At 44.8% G+C, this 27,426-nt stretch overlaps 1 protein-coding gene across 6 annotated transcripts in view; it reads left to right on the plus strand.

Moving 5' to 3' along the window:
* Positions 1-27,426, plus strand: part of DNMBP (dynamin binding protein) — a 92,723-nt gene that overhangs the window by 43,486 nt on the left and 21,811 nt on the right. For 5 of the 6 annotated variants that reach the window (XR_012381688.1, XM_025880714.2, XM_073904319.1 and 2 more), the window contains 3 exons: positions 23,614-23,807; positions 24,675-24,774; positions 27,249-27,396. Coding sequence is in view for 5 of the 6 variants with exons in the window: in XM_025880714.2 (XP_025736499.1) it covers positions 23,614-23,807; positions 24,675-24,774; positions 27,249-27,396 (442 nt within the window). In the remaining variant the exon portion in view is untranslated. Of the gene's footprint in view, positions 1-3,572; positions 4,940-23,613; positions 23,808-24,674; positions 24,775-27,248; positions 27,397-27,426 lie in introns of those variants that run through there. The other variant, XM_025880719.2, reaches the window with a different exon arrangement.

Consider the following 27,426-nt stretch of genomic DNA (forward strand, 5'->3'; position numbering starts at 1 on the left):
GATATGCAGGGGGGCAGAACAAAAATGTCTCAAATTCCAGGTAGTGGCGCCTGGGTGGCTCAGTCGGTTGAGCGACTGCCTTCGGCTCAGGTCATGATCCTGGAGTCCTGGGATTGAGTCCCGCATCGGGCTCCCTGCTCAGCCGGGAGTCTGCTTCTCCCTCTGACCCTCCCCCCTCTCATGCTCTCTATCTCTCATTCTCTCTCTCTCAAATAAATAAATAAAATCTTTAAAAAAATAATGATACTTTTTAGAATTAGTCATGTTCTGCAGAAATGTCACATCTTCTGTGCTTAAGATGAAAACATGACAACACAGACTCAGAGAGCTTCAGTACCTTCCCCAAGATTGTCTACTGGTGAGTGGCAAAGTCCAGACTCGCACCCAGGCCTCGCAGCGCTGCGCTCTTAACCCCCAAGCTATCCTGCCCTCTGCCTGGCATCTAGCACGTGCCTAGAAATTAGACATGGTTCCTGCCTGCAAGGAGCATTCAGTGTAAGAAATGGAGAGAAACAACTATAATAAAGTAACATGGGTGAGATGAGAGAGAGATTTGCTCAGTGCTCTGGACGATGGCAAGAACCGTAGGAGTCGGAGAATGTCACTGGGACGGTCTTCGTGTGGGAGCGTCGGGCGCCTGAGTGGGGGAGGTTTGGTCTGCGCAGTAAACGGAGACATTAACAAGAGTCGGGAAGCACATGTTCTTGCTGGTTCTTTCCCGTCCTCCTCCCGCATCTTCCTTTGCCTTTCCTGCCCCTCTTCCCTTTCTGTCTTCTTCCAAATCCTGCTGCCCGGCTTCCCTTCCAGCATTGCGTACAGCAGTATCTCCATTTACGGCACGCATGGATGGTCACCGCAGCCGGTCGCCCACCCTCTGGTGACAAACAGCAAACACTGGGGCACAGTGCTGCGTCAGGGCCTCAAGAAGAGCCAGTGGGTGGTGACGGCTGTGTCCCGTGAAAGGGAGAGCCACAGAGAGGGATGCCATCTGAAGGGTTGAATTTTGTCAGTGATACCAGGATTGAGAAAAGTAGAAAAGTTGTCCTCCTCGCCTTTCCCTCAGGCCCCATGTCTTTGCACACAGATTTGTCATATGAAAATAGCACCCCATTCACAGCTTCGGATTAATTCTGAGTCCCAGCCAGAAGTGAAGTGAAGCTGAGGCAGCTTACATCTTTATGCAAACTATGAAGGCAGTAGAACTTAGAAAAGAATGATGGGATGGGTTTGGGGTAGGAGTGGGGAGCCTCGTACTATAACCCGCTACTCACTCTCCTCTTATTCAAAGATCATTTCTTTTGGCTTCACATAACCTCTTCTGGTGGGTCATTTTATAACTAGTATCCTTTGTACCTGTAATTTAGCCTCTTTTATCTCTTGGTGGGTGTACTAGGTGTGTTTCTTATCCTGCTAGCTTTATCAAAGATACAAAGTTGCTAAAGGGAACTTTGTTTTCCATAACAGCTAGGGAAAGCTTCCTCTTTGCTTTCAGTATTTAAAAGTGTGCCCGGCTTACTTTATGTACCAGTCTGGGCGCACGCCGTGGTTGAGCGGCAAGGGACAGCCCCGCAGCAGGGTGTGGAGGGGTGGGGGGTGGAGGGGCCATGGCTGAGACTGGAGACACAGAGGGAATGGCGGTGGCGGGGAGGGGGGGCGGCAGTGTGCGCACGCTTGCCTCAGAAGTGGCCCACCTCTGACTTAGACCGTGAGAGCGTTTACTTGCTTGTATGCTTGGTTTGAAGGAAATTAAGGTTTTCCTACATTTTTGAGATACCCTCTATTAGTCTAGGGCCACAAAATCAAATGGGTCTGAGTTCAGGTTGTAACTCCACCTTGTACCAGCCTATGTGACCAGGTTATTCAAACTCTGAGACTCTTTCTTTATCTGCAGTAAAGTAAGGATAATACTGAAGATCAAAAAAAACCCCAAAAAACAAACCCCTCAGCTCCCTAGCCCTCACCCTGATTACAGCGCATCTTCACACTGAAAACCCAGAAGCTGCCAGGGCTGCTGCCGCCTCCGCTGTTGTTTTAGGTGTGAGGGAACGGAGCAGACAGAGATCTTCCCGTGAAAATCAGATTTGGCAATCCAGAGGTTGATTTGGTAACTACTAGTAGAGAATCCAGAAGGTGCATACTAGCATGTTGGGTATTTGAGAAAGGAAAAAGAAGTAGTGAGGAAAACAGAACCATGGATTTTTAAAACTGAAGGAATTGGGAGTCATGGGGGCCAGCTGTCTCATTTTACAGATGGGTACATTGAGTCCCAGAGAGAGTAAGTGGTTTGTCCAAGAGTAAACATCTCATTATTGACAAAGCATATAACCCCGGTCTCCTCACGGTTATATTGTTTCACAAATAGGGATTAGACAGAGGTTCAAGGAATCATTCCTGGACGTCAGATAGATGACCAGATAGCGAGAAGAGTCATCTTACTAAAGCCTGTCTCTGAGCATGGTACTCCCCATCGAATGAAGTAAACGGCATTCAGGTCCCTTGGGATCTGCCCCAATCTGCCCCTCCGGCCTTATCTCCTGTTACTTTTTCTACTTACTCTGTCCTTCAAACTGTTCCCCATTTCCTAATTCTCCATTTGTAGACAGTCTGTGGAAATCCTGCTCATGCTCGAAGGCACTGCTCAAATGCTGCCCCTTCCATGAAATCACCACTGCCCCACCGGGGACCCTGCTCTGTCGTCATTGCCATTTGTGTTTATTACAGAACTTGTCACATCTGATTTTCCTTTAGAGTGCTGCTCCTGCATTGCAAGAGGCAGGGGCTAACTTGTCCATTTTTTCTCTCTTCTGCAATACCTCACCTGTAATAGGCACCCATCTAATGTTTGTTGATCCAAATAGGTATTTTTATCTGCACCTTTCTGATTTCTAACCTTATTCCCCGGTTCCTGAATATGCTGGATGATTGGATGGAAAAGAGGTTTAGGAAATGGTCCTCGTGCTTCTCTGGCATGGCAAATATCAAGGCAAGTGTGAAAGCGTGCATAACTACATTCTTCTAGGGGACAGTTTTAAAATTACCCATACACCAGATCGGAGTAAAAAGGAAGTTCTCTTTCTTCCTTCAGTAGGATGTCCCCGTGCGTCCGCAGGTGGGAGTTGAAACCACTTGTGATTTGAGTGTACACCAGTTGGTAACCTGACTCCCATAAAAGCAGACTCTCAAAGGAGGAAAAGAGGAGGGGAAGGGAGTCCCACAGAGTTTCAGATGTCCAGGGATTAGAAAGCCGAACTTGGAGGTTGGGGCACGTCCACATGTTTCATGTGTTGAGCTGTGCATGAAAACATTATTTATACCGCTGGTTGATGACTGAAATATCTCAAGAGGCAGAGGAGATATATGACCTTACCTTGGGCTTTTAAAGGGGGCTGTTCTCGCTCTGCTTTTTCTACAAAACCTTTTGAACAGCAAAATACTTCTCCCTTCGGTTCAGAAAGCAGCCAAGCCAGTCTGACCAGCTTGAGGGAAACACCAAACAAAGCTGCCAACTCCAATCACATGAACACTAGTTACTAATTATCTTCTGGCCTCTGTGGGGAAAGATATAGCAGCTCACTGATTGGATCCTGAGGTTGAAATAACTCCACATCTCTCTGGGCTCCAGCTGGAGGAGCAAGAAGAGTGTCTCGAGCACTTGGGGAGACATTTTCAGAAGGACAGATACAGCCTTAGGCTAACCTGCACCTGTCCACATTTCAGCCCCACCCAGGCCCATGGAAGAAGGAAGTAAAACGTGTGTCTTTACATACACCGAACATGTGTGAGACCCAAGAAGTTAGAGAAGAAAGAGAAACGGAGAAGAAAGGGCACTGGGTTTCCAGCTGGGAGTATGAAGACCATAGGAGTCTACAGAAGAGGGACCTTACTGGGCTGGATCGACTTTACAGAGAAGGCGGCTTGGATTCCAGACACTGGACCTTGGGGCAGAATCGGCCCTACAGAAAAAGGCATTGTGGATACTGGGCTTTTGAGCAGAGTGAACCAAGCTACTCGGACCATGAGGAAGAGGAAGAAAGTGGAAAGGACTGTATGAACTACAGAAGTATGGCTCAGGGTTGTGATGGTTACATGAACTCAGAAAATGTGGATTATGGGAATCCGAGCCCGAGGAGTAAGGATAACCGACTTACAGGCAGCTCAGAAGGCTGGAAAGCTGGAGGGGACGGGGACATGAATGGCCACACGGATGGTCAGAATCTGAATTTTGATCCCGAGGACTCTAAAGAAACTGAATCGTGCACTTGCCAGAGTGGTTTGGGTGATTCTGTGGGGAGCTGTGATCAACCTGGAAAGTGGCGCATGGACCACAGGAATTTTAATTATAATCTTGAGGATTGTAAAGAAGCTAATTTTTATTATAGAAACCGCAACAATTTATGTCCGGTTCCTGGGAATTATACTAATGGTCAGTCTGTGGACTTCGCAGATTTGGATGGAGTCAATGAAGGTGAAGAATTTGTCAAATACTATGAAGGGGACAGAAAGGTTTGTGAAAATGGTAAAATCTGTCCCAACGCAAAGACTCATGCCCTGGATCAGAGTGACTTTGATACAGAACATAAAGGCTACGATACTCTATTTGCCAACTGTGAGTATAAATTTCGGAATTACAGAGGGACAGATTCTGTCCATCAGATGAAGAATTGGGAGGATAGTGGCATTGACAAAGCAGGAACCATGGCCCTTGGGAGCAGAGGCATCTTCCTGGATAGTCTGCAGAGTCAGTGGATGAGAGGGGGCCGGGGAGAAGACCACTGTGGCATTCTTCAGGGTCCTTCATTAGGGAAGAATACTTGGCATTTTGAGGAAGACAAAAAAAGAAATGGTCTGGAGACTTGGAAAAGGAATAGTTGCTTCCGCCGCACGGCACCCAGCAGCCTGAGACGCTCAGAATTTGTGCAAAACAGGAAGAAAACTCAAGGTATGAACTGAGTCTTCCTTTTGAGAAGGATGAAACCTGAAAATAGATAAAAGGGGTGCTTATACCAGGTACTAGGAACACTCATGCACTTAAGGAAACTGACCCTCAAAATTCTTATTTAAGTGTGGCTTGAATGAGAACAACCTTAGAGATTTAATCCCTTTGGGAGGCACTTTACAGAGCAAGAGCCTGTACAGTGCTATAAATACGAACTGTGGCCTCCAGAACGAGACCATGTTCTCATGGGAACTTTCTTTACCATTCTCAGTTTTGTCAGGTGTCTCTAATCCCAAATATCTTTCCATTCGTACTGTAATTTTTTGTTTTGTTTTATGGGGATGGCAAGTTCATTATTGAGGCACCCAGAGAAAATTTATTTTCCTGGCGTGTTCTTTCTCTCAATCCCTACACTTCTTTAGACATTAGAGAAAAGAAGATTTTAACTTGTTTTATAGAGTGTTCATGTCTTGACATTCAGGAATCTTAAGTGAATGGAAATCAGAAGATTATATTCTTCATGGTGCTTTGTTCATGCACATGATGCTTTGCATATTCAAATTACTTCACTTCATTTAGCCTTACCTAAGTTATCTGTAACATGAGTATTAATTGAGAGTCTTTTATAATGTAGAGTTTCTTTCTTTCGTTCGTTCGTTCTTTCTTTGACGTTATTTCTTTCTTGCCAGTTTGCTCCAGTTCTCTGAAATGAACTATGTTTTATTTTGTTGCTGTTGTTGTTTTATAATTTCTGGACTCCCTGTTAGACCTTTATTTTTATTATGTACATGCTATTCTCCTGCCAAGCCAACTTTCTGGTTTGGGCCAATTTGGGGGAGTACAGGTTATGACCAGAGGATAGGGGTTAGAGTCAGAAAATGTAAACGATCTAGAAAATCCATCTCACACCTTCCTCCTAAGTGGAAAGTCTCTCGTCTCAGAATAGGTTCACTCTTGTTGGGGGCTCAAGTCCCTGGTCTGTGATCCCAGAACTACCAGTGGTTTATCCTGTGGTTTTCCAACACAGGCTTGACTAAACCAGAATTTCCAGGGCATTGTTGCAGATAAATCAGGCTCTCCACCTGCATTTGTAAAGATAAGAATGAAACCAAACCTCGTTTTAGTGGGGAGACCAGGTATTTAACAGCTAGCCACTTTTTTCTAGGTGCATTTTTTGTTCTGAGATGTTAGGGATTGAATGACCTCTGAAGTCCTTCCAGCTCAAAACAACAAGAACAACAACAACAACACACACACAAGTGATTCTTTGATTCCTTATATTGGTGGTTTTCGTATTGCTCCTATTCGCTTTCCCCACGCCTGTTCCTTAGATAACTTTGGTTCCTATCGTTAGTTCCTTATTGTATTAAGCCTCCTACACGTAATCCAAGTGTGTTTACTTTGACTTAACAAGAGTCAAGCCCTTCTCTCCGGGGTGGTGCAATTTGCCCTATGACCTCTCTAACACCAGCTAAGTCCCACCTTCTGTCATTTCCAGTTTTATAACTCTCTCTCTTTATATTTGAGGACTGAAGTTTTGATGGTGCATTCGTATTTAGCTCAGTCAACACCCCTTTTTGTACTTCTAGGATCCTCCTTGACCTGTAACAGAATCTTAGTCTGCCTGAAAACCCTTTTGCTTTCTACCATTCTTTGCTGCTGTCTCACTCACATACCACTGCCCTTCCCGAATGTTACAGTTACAGCATGTAATTCCAGAAAGAAGCAAGTGTTGGAGTCTGTCTTCTGCCCTGAGTTCACATCTCAGCCCCACCATTTACTGATCGTGTAACTTTGGGTGAATTACCTAACCTCTCTGAGCTTTGGATTCCTTATTTATAAAGTGAAGATAATACTACCTGTGTCGGTGAGAGAACATAAATAAAGCACTTAATGACATGTCTGGAACGTAGTAGGTGCTCATAAATTATGAGTTCTTTGCCTCTTGGTGACCCACCTCCCTTCCCCCTTATCATTTGCTCCACCAGCCTGTCGCTGTGAGGTCCCCTTTCTCCTGAGACCCAGATGGACCCCCCATGGGACATCTGCCCTCAGACCCTGTGTCTGCAGGTGTGATTATCCAAGGGGAGCACCCCGTCCCTCTTCTCCCATTCTCTCCTGCCTCCCCCTGCTCCATCTGAGAAACAAAGTACTGTTTAATGGCTGCTCCAGTCTGTCTCTTGAGCTAGAAACCAGGTCCTTCTATCAGGATGTGTCCTTTCCCTCACCTGCCTTATCAGTCATTCTCCTATGACGGCCTCAGTCTTCAGTGTTGTTAGGGCAGGTCTGTTATGGTTTTGCCCTTAGTCCTAGGGTGCGGCCCCTCATCCTGGGAGGTAGGCCTTACTCCTAAGGTATGGCTCTTTTGAGGCTTCAGTGGAAAATCAGAGTGTTTATTGAACCTCCTAAGTTGGAGGGACTCAAATTTCAGGCTGTGTCTTCTCAGCCCCAGACAGTTGTGAATATCTGCCAGGCTCTTGGGCCTCCAGCTGTTATTGCTTTCTGCTGGCTTCCTGGAGTCTCATCACCTGCAGACATAATTCAAGGATTTGAGGGGAATTTCTGCACAGGTTTTGGGCTGCTGTCTCTGTGGCTCCCTCTTTTCCAGGATTTCTCCCATAATATCTAGCTGCTTCACCGCCCCAGATGTGAGCCTTTGACTCTTCAGCCCAAGAAAGTTGCCAGTTGTTGACTTAACCATTTTTGCTTTATTTCCCCCACATCCTGGAAGACTAGGGATTGACTTCAGGGGATAAGAATTGGGTAAATATGGATCTTACCTAGTTTGCTTCCCTTGTTTTGAGACTTATCCCCTCTAGTTTTGGCCTGCTTTTGGTTGCTTTCCAATGCCTTCACATAGTTACTTTTTAAAAAAATGCCTTATTCAGAGTTGCTAGTAGTTCTCAGTAGGGAAGTTGGTACAATGTAATCTGCTTTCCCATTGCTAGACCAAAAGTCGGCGCAAAGATTTTACGCTTGCTAATAACATAAGTGGTTATGTTGGGGAAAAGACCTGGTGCTTCAAATTCCATGTTAACTAAGTTATGTGATATTAGGATATCGGAATGGAGGACTCTTACAGAGAGAAAGAGGACACTGGAGTTCAGGTGAGAGTCAAGGCTTGGAGGTCCAGAGTTGGAGGGCTGCAGTAGAATTCCATATCACTACACATCAGCAAGTCCCGTGTTTTATAAATAATGGGTAACCACCCACGACTGGGTCTTATAGTCTGTTTGGTGGGTTACAACTAGCATTTTTGAAAAATAAAATAGAAGTGAATAGAGAATGTCATAGCACATCTGATGTAGTAAAAGTATATATGTCATACTTTTACACACACGCTCACACACACACACATATTATGTGTTATGTGTATGTTGAGTCACAGTATAAAGTGTGGGGGCCACAGTAAAAAAATGTTTGAAAAACACTTAAATCTGACCCATTGTTTTTGTAATCAAAGAGATGGAGCTCAGAGAAATTGAAATGTATGTCCAAAATCAATCCTTAGATCAGGAATTGAATCAAGGTCTCCCGATGCCCATACCATCAGGGCTGAAGCCCGAAGCACAGCTATCAGCTCCTTCCACACCAGTGAACTCAGAAAAGCAGAAAAGTATTGTGTTAGGGGTGCCAGGGGAGGGACTTCAAATGGAGGAGGGCGTAGCCGAGTGACACGCTGTGGCAGAGAAAGGGCGGGGGTGTGGACCAAGGAAGGACCTTGCATTTGGCGGGTGGGGTGAGGAAGAGGAACAACTGAGGCCAAGAGCACATTACAAAGAGTTTAGGAGAGAAGTGGTGATGAAAAGAGAGACGCAGTTCCTTTAAAGTTTGGACAAGAATTGCAGTGGGCCAACAGGGTCCAGGAAAATCTTTTGTTTTCTCCCAAGATGAGAAAAAGTAGCGTAGACTTGAAGGCACTTTTGCCAGTGTTACACACATAGTTCAGGGGTTAGCACTCTATGGGGCAAGGTTTCTTTTCATTCCAAGTGTGTGAACATGATATCTTTGTAGCTACAGTCTGGATTCAAACTATTGGAATAAAATGTCTGCCAGTCAATCCAAGACATTAGCTTTTCATCCTGGCTGATTTCCTTTTTTTTTAAGATTTTATTTTATTTATTTGACAGAGACACAGCGAGAGAGGGAACAGAAGCAGGGGGAGCGGGAGAGGGAGAAGCAGGCTTCCCGCCGAGCAGGGAGCCCGATGCGGGGCTGGATCCCAGGACCCTGGGATCATGACCTGAGCTGAAGGCAGACGCCTAACGACTGAGCCACCCAGGCGCCCCATCCTGGCTGATTTCATATGCTGATGGCAAGCTGTGAGTGTGGCACGTGCCGTGAGGCCTCTGCCACTCTAGAGACAAGGGGACGTACCCATCGGAGTCACAAATGGCCAGCAAAACAGACAGTGGAGTTTCACGCTCAGTAGTACAGGTAGCAGCGGTAGGACCACTCTAATTCACCTGCTTGACTGTTCCCAGAGCACTTTGTGCAGCTTCCTCTAATTTCATAATGTTACTATAAGCAGGAGCCACTCATCTATTTTTAGCTCACAGAAGTGTGTTGAGTTCCAAACACTGTTTACATTCTGGTTAGACCTCAATTACCTGGAGATCCTGAGGAGGGCTGGAGCTCCTGCTCCCATACCAGTGGGCTGGAGCCAGATGTCCTCAGGACCAGCCGTTCTTCAGGGACCGTCCTTCTCTTGGCATTTTTGCATTTCCCTGAACTTCTGCTTGGTCTCCTCTTGTTGTAGACCCACACTTCCCATTTACTCACAGTTTCTACTCCCTCTTCACTTTAGATTACACATAACCAGACCCGTCCTACCACTGCCTTGGAGCATTATTACAGCTTCTATTCCTATCTGATCTGCCTGATATCCTAATTCAGATTCCCGGGAGAGTGAGTAGAAGTGACTCAGCTTGTGTTTTTTAGTTAGTCCTCATCATATGAACTAACCATTCATTGATTAGGTACAGATCCGTGATCCACAATGGTAGACGTGAAGTCCGGGATGGGGGTCAGCTGGTGTGAATCATTGCCACAGCGACTGCCAGTGGTGCCGATTTGGGATGTGGCGGGCTCTGGAGGTGGCGGGCATTCTGAGGCGTGGCTGGCCCCACCAACCCCAGCATTTGGAACTGGGTGGAGGTATCCTTTGGCTGTCACAGTGGCAGGGTGCAGGGGACTACTTGGTTAGAAGGCAGGGACCAGAGACGCTGAATGTTTTCAGTGTGTAGATCTGTCCTACACAATGAAGAATTGTCCTGCCCAGAATGCCAGTTGTGTCCTCATTGAGACATTGGAGATGGGTAGGGATTGTGCCTGCCTTCAGGAACTTGCAGTTTTGAACAGAAAACAGCATATAAACAAATAATTCAAAGACAATTTTATAAGTCCCTTAAGGGGAACTGTTAGATACCTTTTCCCCACTTGGCCCTACTACCTGTGTAACCTTGTGTAAAGCATTTAATCTCTCTATGCCACAGTTTCTTTATCAGTAAAACGAGATGATATATTTACGTGACAGTGTTATGAGGATGAAATGAGTTTATAGCTATCTAGGTACCTAGAATAGTGCAGGAGAGCCTGGCACATAGTAATGCTAAGTAAACATGAGCCGCCACCATCACTTCACCAGCACAAAGATCCCACATCCCCTTTGAATACAGTTCAACAGGGATTTAGTAGCCAATACTTGTACTTAGCATTGTACCAAGCATCAGGGCATATCCAGAGAAGGATGCCTCCCCCACCCCAACACACACACGGGAGTTTACAGATCGATCAGTTGATGAGGTAAAATGTAAAAATTTGAATCATGTACTAAAGTACGCAAGTGTATACCGTAGACAGTGAATGCTATGGACAGTCAGAAGGGGGAAATCTCCGTCCTTACCTGAGTTATAGGAAAAGGCTTTAGGAAGGTGTTTGAGCTTGAGCTAAAGCTGAAGAGAGTGAGTAATGGGGGTTGATAGAGGCAGAGAGAAGCAGGGGGAGCGTTCCTGATTGAGCAAGCGTCCATAGTTGCAGTGACAAAGAGGAACACAGTGTGGAGATCACTGGAGTACTGAAATCTTAGAAACCGGATGGCAGTTTGGACCAGAGCTTGAGGAATAAGGTGAGCTAGGCCTCATGTGGTGAGTTACCCTCTCATATGTAATCACTGAAACTCTGTGTAGATGCCTTCTGTGAGGCAAGGAGCGACTGGGGAGAAGAGCAGGTGTCTGAGAACCGAGCCACAGTTCGGGAGCAAGAGGAGGAGGGATAGGGCGAGATCCTGTGAGGAGGTCAGGAGAAAGCCAGAGAATTTAAAGTAAGAGAGAATGGCCAATGCTTTGAAGTGCCCCAGGGAAATCAAGGATAATGCCATTGGATTTGTCGAGGGGCTTCTTGGTTGACTGAAAAGACAATTTTGCTGGAACAGTGATGATTCAGAATTACTTACAGAGGACTTCTATGGGGGATGAGGTCATAGAAGTAGGGCATGAAGACCACTCTTCCAAGACCTTTCATGAAAAGAATCAAAGACTTGTGACTGTAGCTGAGGGGGCACAGAGTTGGACAAAGCTTTCCTGTGCTTACTTTTTAAAATCAGGGTGTTGTTGCTTGTTGGAAGATAGATGGGTAGGGAGGAGGTAAAGGAGAAAGAAAGGGTAAATATGTGGAGGCAGAAGGACATATATATAGGGCCCTCTATCCCCAAAGGGTGGGAGGTGACTGAAGCCTGAGAGGAAATAAGGCCCTCCTGAAGTTGGAATGATCCAGTCTGACAGACTCCCACCCATCCCAGAGACCTTGCCCTGGAATCGGGAGTTGTATCCTCAAGCCAGGTTGTCTGTTTTCTCTACAAGCCATTACCTAAATTGTCTTTGTATAACGTTTCATCAGCAACATAGGAAGATCAGCCTGGGAAGATTGCAGGTCTGTGTAAAAGCAAGAGATCTCACGGAAAGGCTGGCTGCACTGAGCATGGGCAGGAAGAGGTGCTCTTGTGGAGGGCAGTTAGAGGGCGCAGTGGGATGGGGCAGGGGCGAGTCAAAGCCGCTAACTTGCACAACCAGGCAGGCCTGGCCTTAAATGGGATGTCAAAGTGAGCACTCAGGAACTTGACTCACCCACAGAGTGGGTGCCCCAGAATTTTCCAATTTGATATTTCCTGAGAAACCAGGCAGTGCCCACACTGGACATGACCATCAGGCTGTGACGGTGCCCACGCACCGTGATTACTGGTGGGAAGGAACACGTTTGTACACATGGCTCCACAGTGGCCCTTGTTCCACCATATCAAGAAACCAACCCCTTCTAATCGTGAACTCAGAGGAGACTGATGGAATATATTGCGTTTCATTGAATCTAAAACCCCATCTACTCTAAGACACTGAATAAGTTTAGGTACCATTAAAAAGATGACTTCTAATTAAACTTTAACATGCTATTACTTGGAAAACACATCTTTTAGAGATGTTAAAATGTGAAAAAAAATGGGGGCACCTGGGTGGCTCAGGTGGTTAAGCGTCTGCCTTCAGCTCAGGTCATGATCCCAGGGAACTGGGATCAAGCCCCACATCGGGCTCCCCGGCTTCTCCCCCTCCCTCTGTTTCTCCCCCTGCTCATGCTTTCTCTCTCCCTCTCTCTCTATCTCAAATGAATAAATAAAAATCTTTAAAAAAATGTGCATCTTAGCATCTACTGAAATGTGAAGATGCGTCTACTTAGTGCTGACCTCACAGCAATACTTAGACAAAAAATATGGTAGAATTCCTCTAGCTCTTTCCTCAGTGATTTGGAGATAGGGAATTCGATTTTCTTGCTCTCCAGCCTCTGCCCCGCTTAGAGGAAGATTGAAACCTGATTTACCCCCAGTGCCACAGGCCCTAAATTTTAACTAAAATTTTCATAAAAGTTAGGATAGTTCATGATTTTTAAAAATCCTTGGGGGGGGGGGCGCCTGGGTGGCTCAGTCGTTAAGCATCTGCCTTCGGCTCGGGTCATGACCCCAGGGTCCTGGGATCGAGCCCAGCGCTGGGCTCCCTGCTTGGTGGGAAGCCTGCTTCTCCCTCTCCCACTCCCCCTGCTTGTGTTCCCTCTCTCGCTGTGTCTCTGTCAAATAAGTAAATAAAATCTTTAAAAATACATACATAAAATAAAATAAAAATCTTTGGGTAGTGTCTTTTATCCCAACTATTGCAGAGTAATGCTCAGGGCACTCTTAAGTTACAATAATTGTTGCCGTTTATTAAGTGCCAGTTGCTGTGCTAAATCCTATGGATTAGGTATACATTAGGCACAAAAGTCCAGTAGCCTCTAAGCTTTGTGACAGTGGTAAAGATAGTATTTCCAGAACCTAGTAACTTGGCATATCATAAGTGCTTAGTGAATGTGTGTAGTCAAATGAAATACTCTATTTTGGGACACAGAATATGTACACCAAAAGATAAGTAGGGTTTTAATACACGTTCTGTTCCAAGTCGAGATAATTGAACTCTATTTCTATTTTCCTGTTCCCTATTTATCATAATAAATGGATGTTGGATTTTTTCAAATGTGTTTTTTTCCCTGTCAGTTGACTTGGTCATATGATTTTTCTTCTTTTGCCTGTTGATGTGGTGAATTACATTGTTTGATTTTCAAAGGTTGAACTGGCATCACACACCTAGAATAAATGTGACTTGGGAGTGTTTTTTAAAAAAAAAAAAAGATAAAATAGTAGGCGTTACTTTGTATTGCTGCTTGAGAAGGGAAGTTTAGGGAAAAGACCAATCCAGGGACTAGAGAGGCCCTCATCTAGCTGGGCTTACAGGACAGTAGGTGAGCAGAAAGGCAGAGAGACAAGCTGGGCTTGTCATGTTCAAGGATGAAGAAGGGACCAAATACTGGAAGTCCGCTGTGCTGGGTTCCACAATAATGGCGGCAAGGGCCGGTCCTTAGGGCTCGCAGAAAGAAAGTGGCTAACTACCTAGGTGAGTCCAAAGAGGCCTTACATACCAAGTGCCACTCCTTGTGGGACTAGTTAGCAGGTGATGTGGTTACTCCAAACTGAGAAGAGTAAGTGAAGTAACAGGGTAGCACGGCATGTAACAGTTTAGATCTTGGAAGCGACCAAAGAAGCCCAACCCCTTTGTTATATATACATGGAAACAACAGCCCAGAGAGGTCATGTAACATGTCTGAGATCACACAGGAAGGAGGGGAAGCAGGGCTAGATCCCAAGGCTTTTTTGAATAGTTTATTCGCTATACCTGCTGCCCTCTCAAGATCTTAGAAGCAGCTTCACTTATAGCTCAGGAATGGAAGCCAGAGGAGATATAGGGGGATGGAGTGACCCTGGGATGCCTGGAGCTTGTTTAAAGCAACATGGCACTTATGACTGGGTTCCCAGGGAAAACCTGATTTATATTTCCCTTGTATTGAGGTTTTATTTTTTTCCCAAGTTTCAGCTAGAAAATAAGATACTAGTATATAATGTCAGATATCCTGAATTTAATGAGATTTTACCATCAAAATATCAGATCGCACTTGGAAAGAATCTTTATTTTGATAGATTGGGTTCATTCAAATAAATATAACAAAACCCTTAATGCTTAAGTTGATTCTATTTTACATTATTCTTTTGTTTCATGAATTTACGTTTTGCCTGTTCAACTAGATTCATTAAGTCAAATGGAAATAACTTTAAAGACCATCCAGTTTAACCCTATTCTGTTTGCGGTTCCTGAACACAGGAGAGATGACATGACTTTCCCAATGAGACCAAAGAAAGCTTTTGAGGGCATTTCAACTTTTTCTACTTCCCCGATGGCCTAGCACTCTGCTTGGTAGCTCCCTATTAAATATTCGTACAGTTTTGTAGTTAGAACTTGAACAGGATTATGATTCAGGTGAATTGATGGGGGGGGTTGCACAGTTATAAAGGATACATAAAATACGGTGAGAACAAGTGGAAGGAATAAAAGTAAACTACCTCGTAGAGCTGAAGAAAGTCTAGTTTTATAGAGTAGGATAGAAAAATAGCCAGAGGGGCACGGACATGAGCAAATTTTGAAACATCACTGTAGTGTCATTATTAAAATTGGAAATATAATGCCAGACATGGCCATGTGCATACAGAGAAGACATGTAATCTGGAGCAAGCCTTGACCCTTCATGGAAAGTGCTGGCTCTGGATGCTGGTTTTGAATCAGCCCTGCGGTCCCACTTGAGCCATGTCTTTGCTTTGTGCCCCTGTTTCCTTGTTTGTAAAATGAGAGCAATAATAACTTCCCTCAAGAGGCTTGGTAATATAACATTAGATGTGTGTGTGTGTGGATAATAAAGCTTTTCATATAATTTTGTTGGCTGACTATAATCAAAATCCTCTTATAAACTGATAATTTATTCCTAGTAAACTATTTTACGAAAACTGTCTTTGCTCTCTTGATAATTTCACTTCTGCTGCCTAAGGATTAGATGATAATAATAGTAATGTCCCACCAACAGCACACCCCTCTAGGAGTTATGTGTATTTGGTAAGTGTTCAAAAATGGTGTTTGAGTTGGTCCTAGAATTAAACTTCCCATCCTGGCAGTATAGGAGATTTGCAGACTCTTGTCCATGGGGCACTTGACTCAACTCGTTGGCTCATCGGAAGGCCTGGATAGGGCCTGGAAAAAGGAAGGGGCAAATGAGAAGTTTTGAGCTGAGTTTCCCTGAGGTGGAAACCCCTGGCAGGGATTGTACTAGAGGCTACTTGCCAGAGTAGGCGGGCAGTTACTGAGCAAAAGCCACAGGGAAAGTTTTTTCAGTTGCCGTTAGATTTAGGAACTAAACGGGATTGATTCCTCTCTGAAGTTGGGTGGCTGTGAGCCCTGCAGAAAAGCCAGGGACCACAGCGCCTCAGGTGTGACTGAGCAAACCTCTCCAAATTGGAGTCTTGTAGGTGCTGAAGGTAAAGATGTGGTGGGGGCTGGGTGGCCTGGCTGGAGTGTTGGGAAAAGTGGAAAACCAGGATTTCTGATTGCTCCGGTTGGGCCTGGGGGGGAAGATGAGCAAATTTACAAAGACAGCTTTCTCTCGGGGTTTTCTATGAGATTGCTAAGCAGACAGTGGTGGTTTTGCTTTTCTTAGGAGACTGGCAAATTACCTCAGCTGTGTTTCCTGACCCACCGTCTTCAGCAATCTACAGGGATTGGGCCAGGAAAGAGACCTCAGATTATTAAAAAGTGAAGAAAGATTTGAACTGGATTAAGAGAGTAATTGAGAACTGTTGGTATTAGAATATTCTCATTTTATAGCAAATGTTCTTTCTTCTACTTTTTTACTCTGTCAACTCTATCAGCGTTACATGTTCACTGTAGAAATACTGGAAAATACAGTCAAAGAAAGGAAAAAATATCAGAATTTCCATCACAGGCGAGACTTTCTCATTTTCAAATATATGCACTGAAAGTATTTTCCCTTAACAAAATTGCAATTCTTTCATAAACTCTTTTGTAATATGCTTTTTTCATTTAACCACACATAGACAGCATTCCATGTTAATAAATATAAATCTGTATCTCAATGGCTATAATAGTATTTTGTCATACAGATATGCCATAATTTATTTAACCAGGTCCCTTTGGGGAGAAAGTTTGGCTGTTTCTGCTTAGGTTGTTTCTGAATTTTTTTACACATTGGAGAACATCCCTACCTATACATCTTGCTCATTTGTCCAATGATTTATGCATAATGAATTCCTAAAAGTAGACTCCTGGGTTACAAGGTTTGACTTTTTTTATTTTAAGAAGTAGAAAAAGTAGGGACACGTGGGTGGCTCAGTTGGTTAAGCGTCTGCCTTCGGCTCAGGTCATGATCCCAGGGTCCTGGGATCGAGCCCCGCGTCTGGCTCCCTGTTCAGTGGGGAGCCTGCTTCTCTGTCTCCCTCTACCCTTACCCCCTGCTCGTGCTCTTTCTCTCTCTCTCGCTCCCTCTCAACTAAAATTATTTTTAAAGCAGTTTTTTTAAAAGCTTTTATTTATATATTTGTCAGAGGGAGAGAGAGAGCACAAGCAGGGGGAGCGGCAGGCAGGGAGAAGCCAGCTAGCCACTGAGCAGGGAGCCCGATGCGGGACTCGATCTGAGGACGCTGGGATCCTGACCTGAGCCGAAGGCAGACGCTTAACCGACTGAGCCACCCAGGCGTTCCTAAATAAATAAAATCTTTAAAAAAAAAAAAAAAAGGTAGACATGGTATTACAAGTTTTTACCTGCTGCCCTATCCCTTGGAGTGCCCCGTCTGTCAGGGTTGACAAGAAAGAGCTGAGGTTTCTTGAAGGGGAGCTCTCCCCTTCCCTGAGGAAGATGATTAATGTGTAAGTCAGAAAGCCATCAAAAGACAGGATAAAATAAGCCTTTTCCTTTGTTTCACGTGTGTTCTGCCATAAATTACCCAGAATACTGTGGAATATTTACTGTGTATGACGCTACTAGATTTGATTCTGAGGGATTATTGACATTCTACCAAGTGGGTTTTTATAAATAGAATCACATGGACATATGCAGATGTGCTTAAGTACATAGCTGTTGGCTTCATGGTGGGTGAACCGTGGCTCCACGGAAGTTAAGTTGTGCTTTAGAGCCGCTCTGTCTTATGATTAGCTACCCGGTGGCCACCAAACCCCACAGGTAGAGAGCTCCGGTCAGCGCTCGCAGGATTTTACCGCAGAGTAGCTCTTGGTTGGGGGCCCGGAGGCCGGAGCCCGCTCGGCTTGAATCCAGTCCTGCGCTTACTGAGCTGGCTAACTGAGTTTCTCGTCATTCCTGTCCGGACAATGGGAACGGGGATATGGTGGGGTTGTTAGGAGGATTAAATACCCCAATATTTGTGAAGTGCTTAGAACAGTGCTTGACACACCCAGTAAGGGCCCTGTGAATACCTGTTAAAATGTGAAGCTGAGTTGCTGCACTAGCTGGCCCAGGGAGGCCCAGCGTGTCTCTCCAGCCGGGGCCTCACAGGGGGCCTCACAGCCAGAGAGGGGCTGCTCCAGCCGCAGCGGGAAGGGCTCTTTACCCAACGCTGCCATCTCTGAGATTGCCCAGACTTCACCAGTAGAGGCGTTTCTTAGTTAGCATGACACTTGATTTTCAGTTACTGGTGATACATTAATTCTTGTGAGATTGAGAAGTGCTGACTCAGCACCTTCAGAACCTCCTGCCCCAAATCCAGCCCCTGTCCTGAGGCAGCTTTTCTTTTTGCTCTCTTTGCCCTTTTCTCTCTTTCTGGGTTTGTTTTTGTTTTGTTTTTTCAAAGTGGTCTCTTTTTCTGCAACTTTCCTTTCCTTGGTTTCTTTCAAAGTGTAAGTGCGTGCTTGTGAGCTGTGAGCAGGCCTCCCGGTCCCTGTAAATCCCTCTGTGCGGTTCTTGCTGCGATGGGCCCAGCCCGCTGAGATCTGCATTCTGATGGCTGTAGGGTAAGGTCCCCAAAGTAGGAGGCCCGGGTCCTTGGGCAAAGCCCCAGCCTGGGGGGAGGGGTGCTGCAGAAAGCCAGGTCCCCGGGCAGGCAAAGCAGACAAGTGCCACCCACTTCACAGCATGGCCTCGTAAGTGAGAGATGGATGGGCCTTCAGAATCCTTCCCTAAAAAAAGCATCCTCCAAAACAAAGCTTAGTAGGGCTAGGCAAAGTGAGAACAGTACTCTTGGATTAAAAACTCCTGAAGTGAAATTGTGACTGTTTGAGGACCAGGAAAGGGAGAGGAGAGGGGAAGGTGTTGAGCCTGAGCAAAGCTGGGCTGCAGCCTGCAGGTCGTTCCCCTCAGGAGGATTCCAGCTCCATCCTTTAGAACTGGCCCTGCCGTGATAGCCTGGGGGACTCGGGCGATTCATATGTAAATGTGGGAAAGCCTGGGGGAAATGCCTACCCTATTCAAAGGATTTGGGGGTTGCGGAGCATTCCAGAGCTCTGGGAAGATTCTGCTCCGCCTGTTACCCTGGGACCCACACGTCCTCCCCCACCGGCCGTGGCCTTTTGGCACCGCAGGTGCATCCCGGGGCGCCGGAGCCCACGGCGGCAGGTGGGGCAGCCTGAGCCGCTGGGGGCCTTGCCGGCAGGTCAGAGATTTTCCCCACCAAACCCAGAGCCAGCTTTCAGAGGAAGGCCAGAAGTGAGTGGCTTTTCTCTGTGACTCTGCTTTCAAAGGGTGGCGTGTGGAGTTGCGGGAAGCTGCGGGTTCCTTGGACCCCTTCCTTACAACGCCGAGGAAGGAGCCTGGGGACGCACACTAACCTGCGGGGTGGGGGCCTCTCGAGAGGGGGTGGAATTGGGACTTTGTGGGGGTGCTGGGACCGGGAAGGGGGAACAAAAGGGAAAAACAACCCCGCACAAATTGTCTGATCAGATAGAGTAAATTTGTGCCATCAGCTTTGGCTCCGGCTCCTAAATTCCTCCAGGGCCATCCCCGCAAGAAGGTGGGAGCTGGTCTGCACACTGCAGTGTAGGCTGGTACTGGCCTCATCCTCCTCCATGTGCTTCCTCAGCTTTTATTGTTCTTAGAGAAAAGTGGAATGTTCCAGGGTCTGGACAGAACATTTCTACTTGGTGCATTTTACCTCAATCTGGTGCAGACAGCATGTTCTGACCCATGGTGGGGAAAGAACTAACTTGTGTCGAGTTATTACCTTGTTGATTCCCTCAACAGCTTGGCAAAGCAGGCACTGTTACCCTCATTTTACAGATGAGGACGTTGAGGCCCAGAGGTCAAGTGGCCTTTGTCGGGGTTCCCCAGCTCGAGCAGGGTAGAGCAAGATTCCAAGCCTGTCTCCGCTGCAGCTAGCTGAAGGAGGAGGCCACCTTCTCTCACTCGGTCGTCCCAGATACTGAAATTTTAGATCAGACTTTTTCCTTAGGATGTATTTGGAATAATGGAAAAAGGGTTTTACAGTTGGAGTCATTTCAAGCCAGATATTTCTAGTTTGACGTAATCTTGAGAATTAATATGTCTCTAGAGCTTGAGGGTCACCTACATCTTCAGAAACATGTAGAATTTTGTCAAAATTGCAGATACATTCCACAGGGATTTTAAATCATGCTAAAGTGTTTTTGGTTTTGTTTTAAAGGCAGTCCAAAAGTTTATAATGCACCTGCAAAAAATAAAAAAAGCATCATGCTGTTATTTTAAAGAATTGTTACCATTTCTTTTTTCCCTTTTAATAAAAATAAAAATCCGAGTTTCTTAGTGTAGGTTGCTGGCTTTTGATTGACGAATACTTGGTGGTATTTTAAGCTTTCAACTGTTATAATTAATAGAACTTTGATTCCTGAGATAGAATAGTTTCCAGGGAATTTTCAAGATTTGAGGCATATAAACCCCTGACCTTTTCTAGTTGAGATTCCAGGCTAGGGAGGCAAAATGGTACAGGATTAAGTGCAGAGGATTTGGATTGAAATATATTTAGATTAAAATCCCAGAACTGCCATTTACTTACTACATAACCTGGGACAAGTTGGTCAGCCTCTCAAAACCCAGGTTATCTATTAAATCAAGTAATAATACAACTTGAGAGTTTTGACATGAATATTAAATAAGTTCAGGGACATAAGTATGTAAAGTGCATTGCCCGTGGTAGGAATTCAGTAAATGTTCTCCCTTTCAGAACTTTTTAGTCCTATATTAAAAATGAGTGTCTTCTAAAAATAACGTATCATTATATGTTGTATGCCTGAAGCGAATATTATGTCAATTATCCCTAAATAAAGAAGATAATAAATTTTAAAAATGAGTTTCTCTTCTCAGCTTGCCACTTATGAAACCATATTTGGCAGTGAGATCCTATTGCTTGAAATTGCAAAGAAAATTTGAAACAAGGCTATTGAAAATAAATTTTACATATGCTACAATTAATTTGGGATTATGATTTAGCACTCTAGTGCAATAAGAGTTATGCTTGAAATTTTGTCATTCTACTGAAAGAAGTTCAAGAAAGATATTTTCCGAATTTTTTTTTTTTTTTTTTTAAGATTTCTTCATTTGGCAGAGACACAGCGAGAGAGGGAACACAAGCAGGGGGAGCGGGAGAGGGAGAAGCAGGCTTCCTGCGGAGCAGGGAGCCCGACGCGGGGCTCGATCCCAGGACCCTGGGATCATGACCCGAGCCGGAGGCAGACGCTTAACGACTGAGCCACCCAGGCGCCCCCGATTATGCCTTTTTAAACTTTATTTTGAATACTACAAAATTTACACATTATTGCAGTAGTAAAAGAACTTCCTGTATATCCTTTATTCATATCCATCCGTGTTTAACATTTTGTTGGGTTTTGTGTTCATTCTCTCCACACACACACACACACACACACACACACACACACACACACTTTTTTCTGACTGAGTGTAGGTTGCATATATCGTGTCCTTTCGTAAGCTTCCGTTTGTATTTTGTATGAACCATGAATGTCCTACATGACCACATAGATTTGCCATTTCAGGAAATTTTTCACTGATTTAATCGTTTATCTAACTTACAGTCTATATTACAACTTCACCAATTGCCCTAGTAATGTCCTTTGTAGCAATTTTTTCCCCCAGATCAGGACTCAGTTGCTATTCACACATGGCATTTACTTGTCATCTTCTCAGTCATCTTTGATTGGGGACTGTCTCCCAAGCTTGTCTTTCTTTCTTTTTTTTAAGTAAACTGTACACCCAGTGGGGGGCTCAAACTCATGACCCCCAGATCAAGAGTCACAGGCTCCACAGATGGAGCCAGCCATCCAGGAGCCCCTCTTCGTCTTTCATAACATGACATGTTGAAGAATTCAAATCCTTAGTTTGCATGTGCTGATGTTTCCTCAAGATTTGTTGCAGATTACGCATTTTTGACTGGGATACCACATCAGGGATATTGGGTTGTTTCCAGATACGACGAGTGGAAAGACATGATGTCCGTTTGCCCTTTATTGATGATGTGAATTTTTTTACTCGGTGATCGCATTCTCCCTTTCTCCACTATATATAGTCACTATTTTTCATTGTAATTAATAAGTAATTTGTAATAACTAACTCAAAACTGTGCAAATATGTTATCAATATGAATTCATGGATTGTTAGTTTAGTCACTGGATTATATAGTCCATTGCTGTGCTTATTTACTTTGATACTCAAATTGTACCAGATTTGGCCAATGGGAGCCCCTTGAAGCTGGCTCCATGCCTTTTGGAAATACCTCCATCATGTTGTTGGGCACTTTCTTCTTTTCTGCCATTAGATGTTTCTGGTTCACCTATGCCTTCCTTGCTCCAATCTTGGAATTAGCCATTTCTCCAAGGAATTCTGGTTTCTTTCAGTGGAGAGTGGTTTTTAGAAACCAGAATCTGGGTGCATTCTTTTTTAAACATTGGAATTCCTAGGTTCTTAGAGAAGGGGCAGTGGGGAAGATTTTTGAAGACTGAAATCTGATGTGAAAGCCTAGTTTTCCATAAGTAGTGTAAACGTGTGTTTTTGCTTCTTAGATCTGCTAAAAATATTCTTGTGATCACACCCAGATTAGTATATTTACTTAACCAAAATGGTAGTTTTTTTTAAGTGGGTCTTAAGGAATTTGAAATAAACTGAACAGAGATTGCTTCATTGTTGGAATTTTTTTCAAGTGTTTAATGTTTATTTTAAATGAACAAATGCCATCCCGTCTTTATAAATCTCATCATGTGTAGCTAACTCATGGGTAATTGTAAAAGCTAATGACAAGGTACATATTTGTTTTCGTTTTTAGATCATACGGTATGGTTCTACAGAGGTTCTTTTGACTGAAAATATCCTTAAAAAGAATTTCATCTTTGAGGTGCTTGGGTGGCTCAGTCATTAAGTGTCTGCCTTTGGCTCAGGTCATGATTCCAGGGCCCTGGGATCCAGCCCCACCTCAGGCTCCCTGCTCGGCGGGAAGCCTGCTTCTTCCTTTCCCACTCCCCCTGCTTGTGTTCCCTCTCTCGCTGTGTCTCTCTCTGTCAAATAAATAAATAAGAATCTTTAAAAAAAGGAACTTCATCTTTCTAGTACCTTTGTATCTTCTAGGGCATTTGAAATAACAAGGTGCCCAAGTCTTTATTAATGTTTCGATAGGGAGAATCTAAATAATTTTTGTATATTTCCTTTTTTTTTAATTTTTGTATATTTCATTGTGGATGTTCATCATCCATCACAGTGACTGGAACACAGTAGGCCCTATAGTCACCCAGTTCTCCGGTAATTCCTATCTAACTCTCGTCTTCTCCTTAGTTGGCATTGTGATGTCCCCCATAATATTCTTTTTAATATTGCTTTATCAGTGTTTAACTTCCAGCTTGGTATTTCTGCTGCTGACCTCATGCATTGGGTTTTTTACCTAATTAAGTGAAAGCAATTCTTTGTAAGAACAGTGCCTCTCTCAGCCTCTTCCCTAAGAGGTTGTGGACACTGATTTGTCCTCCTGAAATGGGCCAGCTATTCTTTTTTAGGACGAGTTCGAGAAATGTTATCACACAGATGACAGAAGTTCTCTTTGCAGAAACGGCTTTCTCAGCCCTTCATCTGTTCGTAATTAGAACTGACGCATGATCGGATTTCCTGGTGGTTGACAGTGACGAGACTTTGGTTCTCAAGGAGTGTGTTCTTTTCAGCCTGAACTGTTGAAGAGGCTTGCTTTCACACCCAGAGCCGCCGACCAGTTTTCTCTTCCCTTCTAGAAATGACGCTGCTCTCCTCCCAGTCTTCATCACCAGTGGCCCCTCCTGGGTCAGTGTACACTGAAAACCCAGAGCAGAGGATGCTGGAGAAGAGAGCCAAGGTGATAGAAGAGCTCCTCCAGACGGAAAGAGACTACGTTCGGGATCTGGAAATGTGCATCGAGCACATCATGGTGCCCCTGCAGCAGGCACAGGTGGGAGCTGTGAGAGCAAGTTCGCTTTACGGCGAACGTGATTCTCCCAGCCTGGAGCGCTAGGGTGTGGGCGCGTCCACCGCAAAGGGTTACTGGGTTTGAAATAAATGCTGTACGGCTGCTGCTCCTAACTGCAGGGCCCCAATGTACGTGTCATCAGCTTAGGCTTTCAGCATCCTGTCACTTCTCAAGACTACTGTTAACTTGCCAAACTTGCTGCAGTAGCTCCAGGGACATGTCCTGCTTCCGTGGCTCCTGAAGACACTCATAGGCAGTCTGGATGGTCACAGCATTGGGACAGTGGCCTAATAATGAAGTCTGGGGATGATTGTTTCGGTGGCTCTCGCACCTGACGGTACAGCGTTTATTCAGGAAACCCTGCCCGTCACGTGTGTGCCAGCTACTTGTCTAGATGCTGGAGGTAGGGAAAAAAGGTTAACAGCCTCCTGGGGGGATTTACTGTCCTTACTGCTTGTTACTAGACCATCTGGGCCTGGCCAAGTACAAACCTTGGGTTTATACTTTTGGAACATTCACTCCTAAGAACTAGTATAGGAAGTGGGCACCGCCATCAGGTTTTGGGTACTGCGTGGGAATTTGTATCTCAATATAATTCGAGACCAGACTGGTAACACAGTCCTTTTACTAAGGTAGTGGGGGAGGGGGTCGAGCAGAGAGTAATTGGATCAGGGACAAGGAGTGACACTAGAGATAATGTTGGCATGCTTCTGTCCTGGAATCTTGGTGACAGTGAGTAAAGCTGACTTTGAACAGTTTTGTACCATCCTTGAAGAGATGTTCCTAGTATGAATGGCATGCTATTAATTTCGTTTCCGTGCATCTTTACGTTTTGTTTCCCTTTCTCAGATTCCAAACATCGACTTTGAAGGACTTTTTGGAAATATGCAGATGGTGATTAAGGTCTCAAAGCAGTTATTGGCTGATCTGGAAATCAGCGATGCTGTAGGTATGAGCTCCTGCCATTGCTTCAGAAGCAGCTCCCCCCCCGCCCCTTTTTGTTAAACTTCACGGGTAGGAGGTAAGGGGTGAAGCAGCTTTGCTGCTACTAAGTGGGAAAATGAAGTTCTAGCTCCTTAGCTCAGAGGCCACTTGGCCGGCTGCTTCTCCTTTTATCTACAGCCTACTTTGAGGTGCTGCAGGATGTTAGCAATAGAAGAGATTTTTGGGTGTCACATAGCGTGAGTTTTCCAGACCAAAGGTTGCAGCCTGTTGGTGGGTCATGAGATCACTAGAGCAAGTTGCACCCGGTATATACTTTTTTCAATAAAATAAAATAGAAAATATCAGAGTGTACTATAAAGACTATGCACAGCTACAGCTTTTTGACACTCACGTCCACTGCACATATAAGTAATACTTTGACACTCACGTCCACTGCACATATAAGTAATACTTTGACACTTGTGTCCATTGCACATATAAGTAATACCGAGCCATGATTTAAAATGTTTTCGCTCGTGTGGGTCATTGTCAAGGATGTTTGAAAAACAGTCATCTGTTTTTAATCAACAAAGGAACTGTATTAGTTATCTATTGCCATGTAACAAATTATACCAAAACTTAGCAGCTTTAAATCAGAAACACGTATTATGCCACAGTGCCCGTGGCCGAGGAATCCAGGAGTGGCTTAGCTGGGCAGCTCCTGAGGTGGGGGTCAAGCTGTTGGCCTGGACTGCCATCCTCGGGCTCATGGATCCACTTCCAAGGAAGCCCACTCAGCTTTTTAAGCCCTAGTTCCTTGCCTTTGAGCCTCTCCATGGACTGTCCTCAGGACATGGCAGCTGGCTTTCCCCAGTGAGTGATCCAAGAGGGAGAGAAGGCTCAAGATGGGAGACCCACAATGTCTTCTCTAACCTGATGACACACTGTCACTTCTGCCATATTTTGTTGGTCACACAGACCAGCTCTGGTACAACGTGGGAAGGGACATCCTACCATTTTGCTGTTTTCCTGGAATCATGGTCACAAGATGCTACTGCAGTTCTAGCCATCCCCCTACACACATGACAACATCCAGCAGAAGGGAGAAGTGACCCTGTGTCATTTAAGAGTGAACAAAGCTTTCCCAGTGCTCCCCTGTCAGCTTTCTCTATTTCTCATTGGCCAGAACTGGGTCACGTGCATATGCCTAAGCTGATCACTGAAAAGGAGAATGGGGTCATGATGTTGGCTTGCACTAGGCAGTGTTTACCTGACTCATCTGGGAGGGGAACGGACACAGGAAAGCTTTGGCGAGCCACTAGCAAAAGGCAGGTGGGCATGAATTGCATGAGCAATGTTTGGGGAGGTCAAGTTTATTTTAATATATTTCTTTGTTATTTTAATATAATTCTAATTTAACTTATTTTTAATACATTCCCATGGCACACAGAAAGTTACAAAGAACTATTTAGTAAAAGGCTCTTACCCATTCCCTAGCCACCAGTTCTTCAAACCAGAAGCACCCAGGGTTATTAGTTTTCTTCTGTTGCCTTCCAGAGAGTTTATTATATACCGGCAATTACATACATATTTTCTCTATCCTGGGCCCCCATTTCCATTTTTTTTTTAAATCACACAAGTGGTAGGGAATTATTCAAACTGTTCTACGGGAAGCCTTCCTGCTCCCCCCCCCACCCCCCAACAATGGACCTTCCAAGCAGTTTTATGAGCCGGGAATAGAAATGGAAAAAGTATACGGAGAGGGGGATAACTCAGCAAAAAAAAATCAAGGTAATCAGGGTGCTGGCGAAAGCAGCGTGGAACTCGCATTAGTAGTCTTACTGGGGAAGGACTCAGCGCAGGCAGGACAGGATCTAGTGAGGGAGGAGAGAATGGGCCGTGCTCAGGGCTCGGCCGAGTAAGGAGATAAGAAAAAAGCACCAGGAGGGTACGTAGTATTTTAAATTATTTTACACCTATCTCACAGAAAGAAAGTACAGATGTTACTTTGTCACAGATTTGTTGTGTTTTTTTTATATTATAGGTATTTTAATATAATAAACTTCATTTATAGTCCTGTGTATTTAATTCATGCACAAAGAAGAGGTTAGAAACTGCTGTCTCACTGTGGTTTCCCTGGGGCTTAGAGAGTGAGGGGCCCTTACTCTTCTGATCTTCTGTGGGGACTGCTTGCAGACCCCTCTGCCTGACTGGAAAGGGACTGGAGGCGGTTTCCGGGGCCAGGTGTGTGTGTGTGTGTGTGTGTGTGTGTGTGTGTGTGTGTGTGTGTGCTGAAAAATATGTGATGACGTGGTTCTCTTAAATTTTGCTTTAAATATAATTCTGAGCTATTTCATGGAAATTATAAATTGGGTAATTAGTCTCATTATCATGTCTTGTGATAGGATTTAACTGGTAAATATTTGGTTATCTACTTCGCATTGAGGCTACTGAGAAGAAAGGTACTAAAAACACTGTATGTGTACGTATATCCTAAAGGGCCTGTGTTTCTTGATCACCGGGACGAGCTTGAGGGAACGTACAAGGTTTACTGCCAGAATCACGATGAGGCCATTTCACTGCTGGAAATCTACGAGAAGGATGAGAAGGTCCAGAAGCATCTTCAGGACTCCTTGGCAGATCTCAAGTAGGAGTTTTGACCTCACTGCACTCCCAT

The sequence above is a fragment of the Callorhinus ursinus genome, unplaced genomic scaffold (genome assembly GCF_003265705.2).
Source record: "Callorhinus ursinus isolate GAN/ISIS: 27379988/994484 unplaced genomic scaffold, GSC_fseal_2.0 scaffold20, whole genome shotgun sequence".
Taxonomy (NCBI): domain Eukaryota; kingdom Metazoa; phylum Chordata; class Mammalia; order Carnivora; family Otariidae; genus Callorhinus; species Callorhinus ursinus.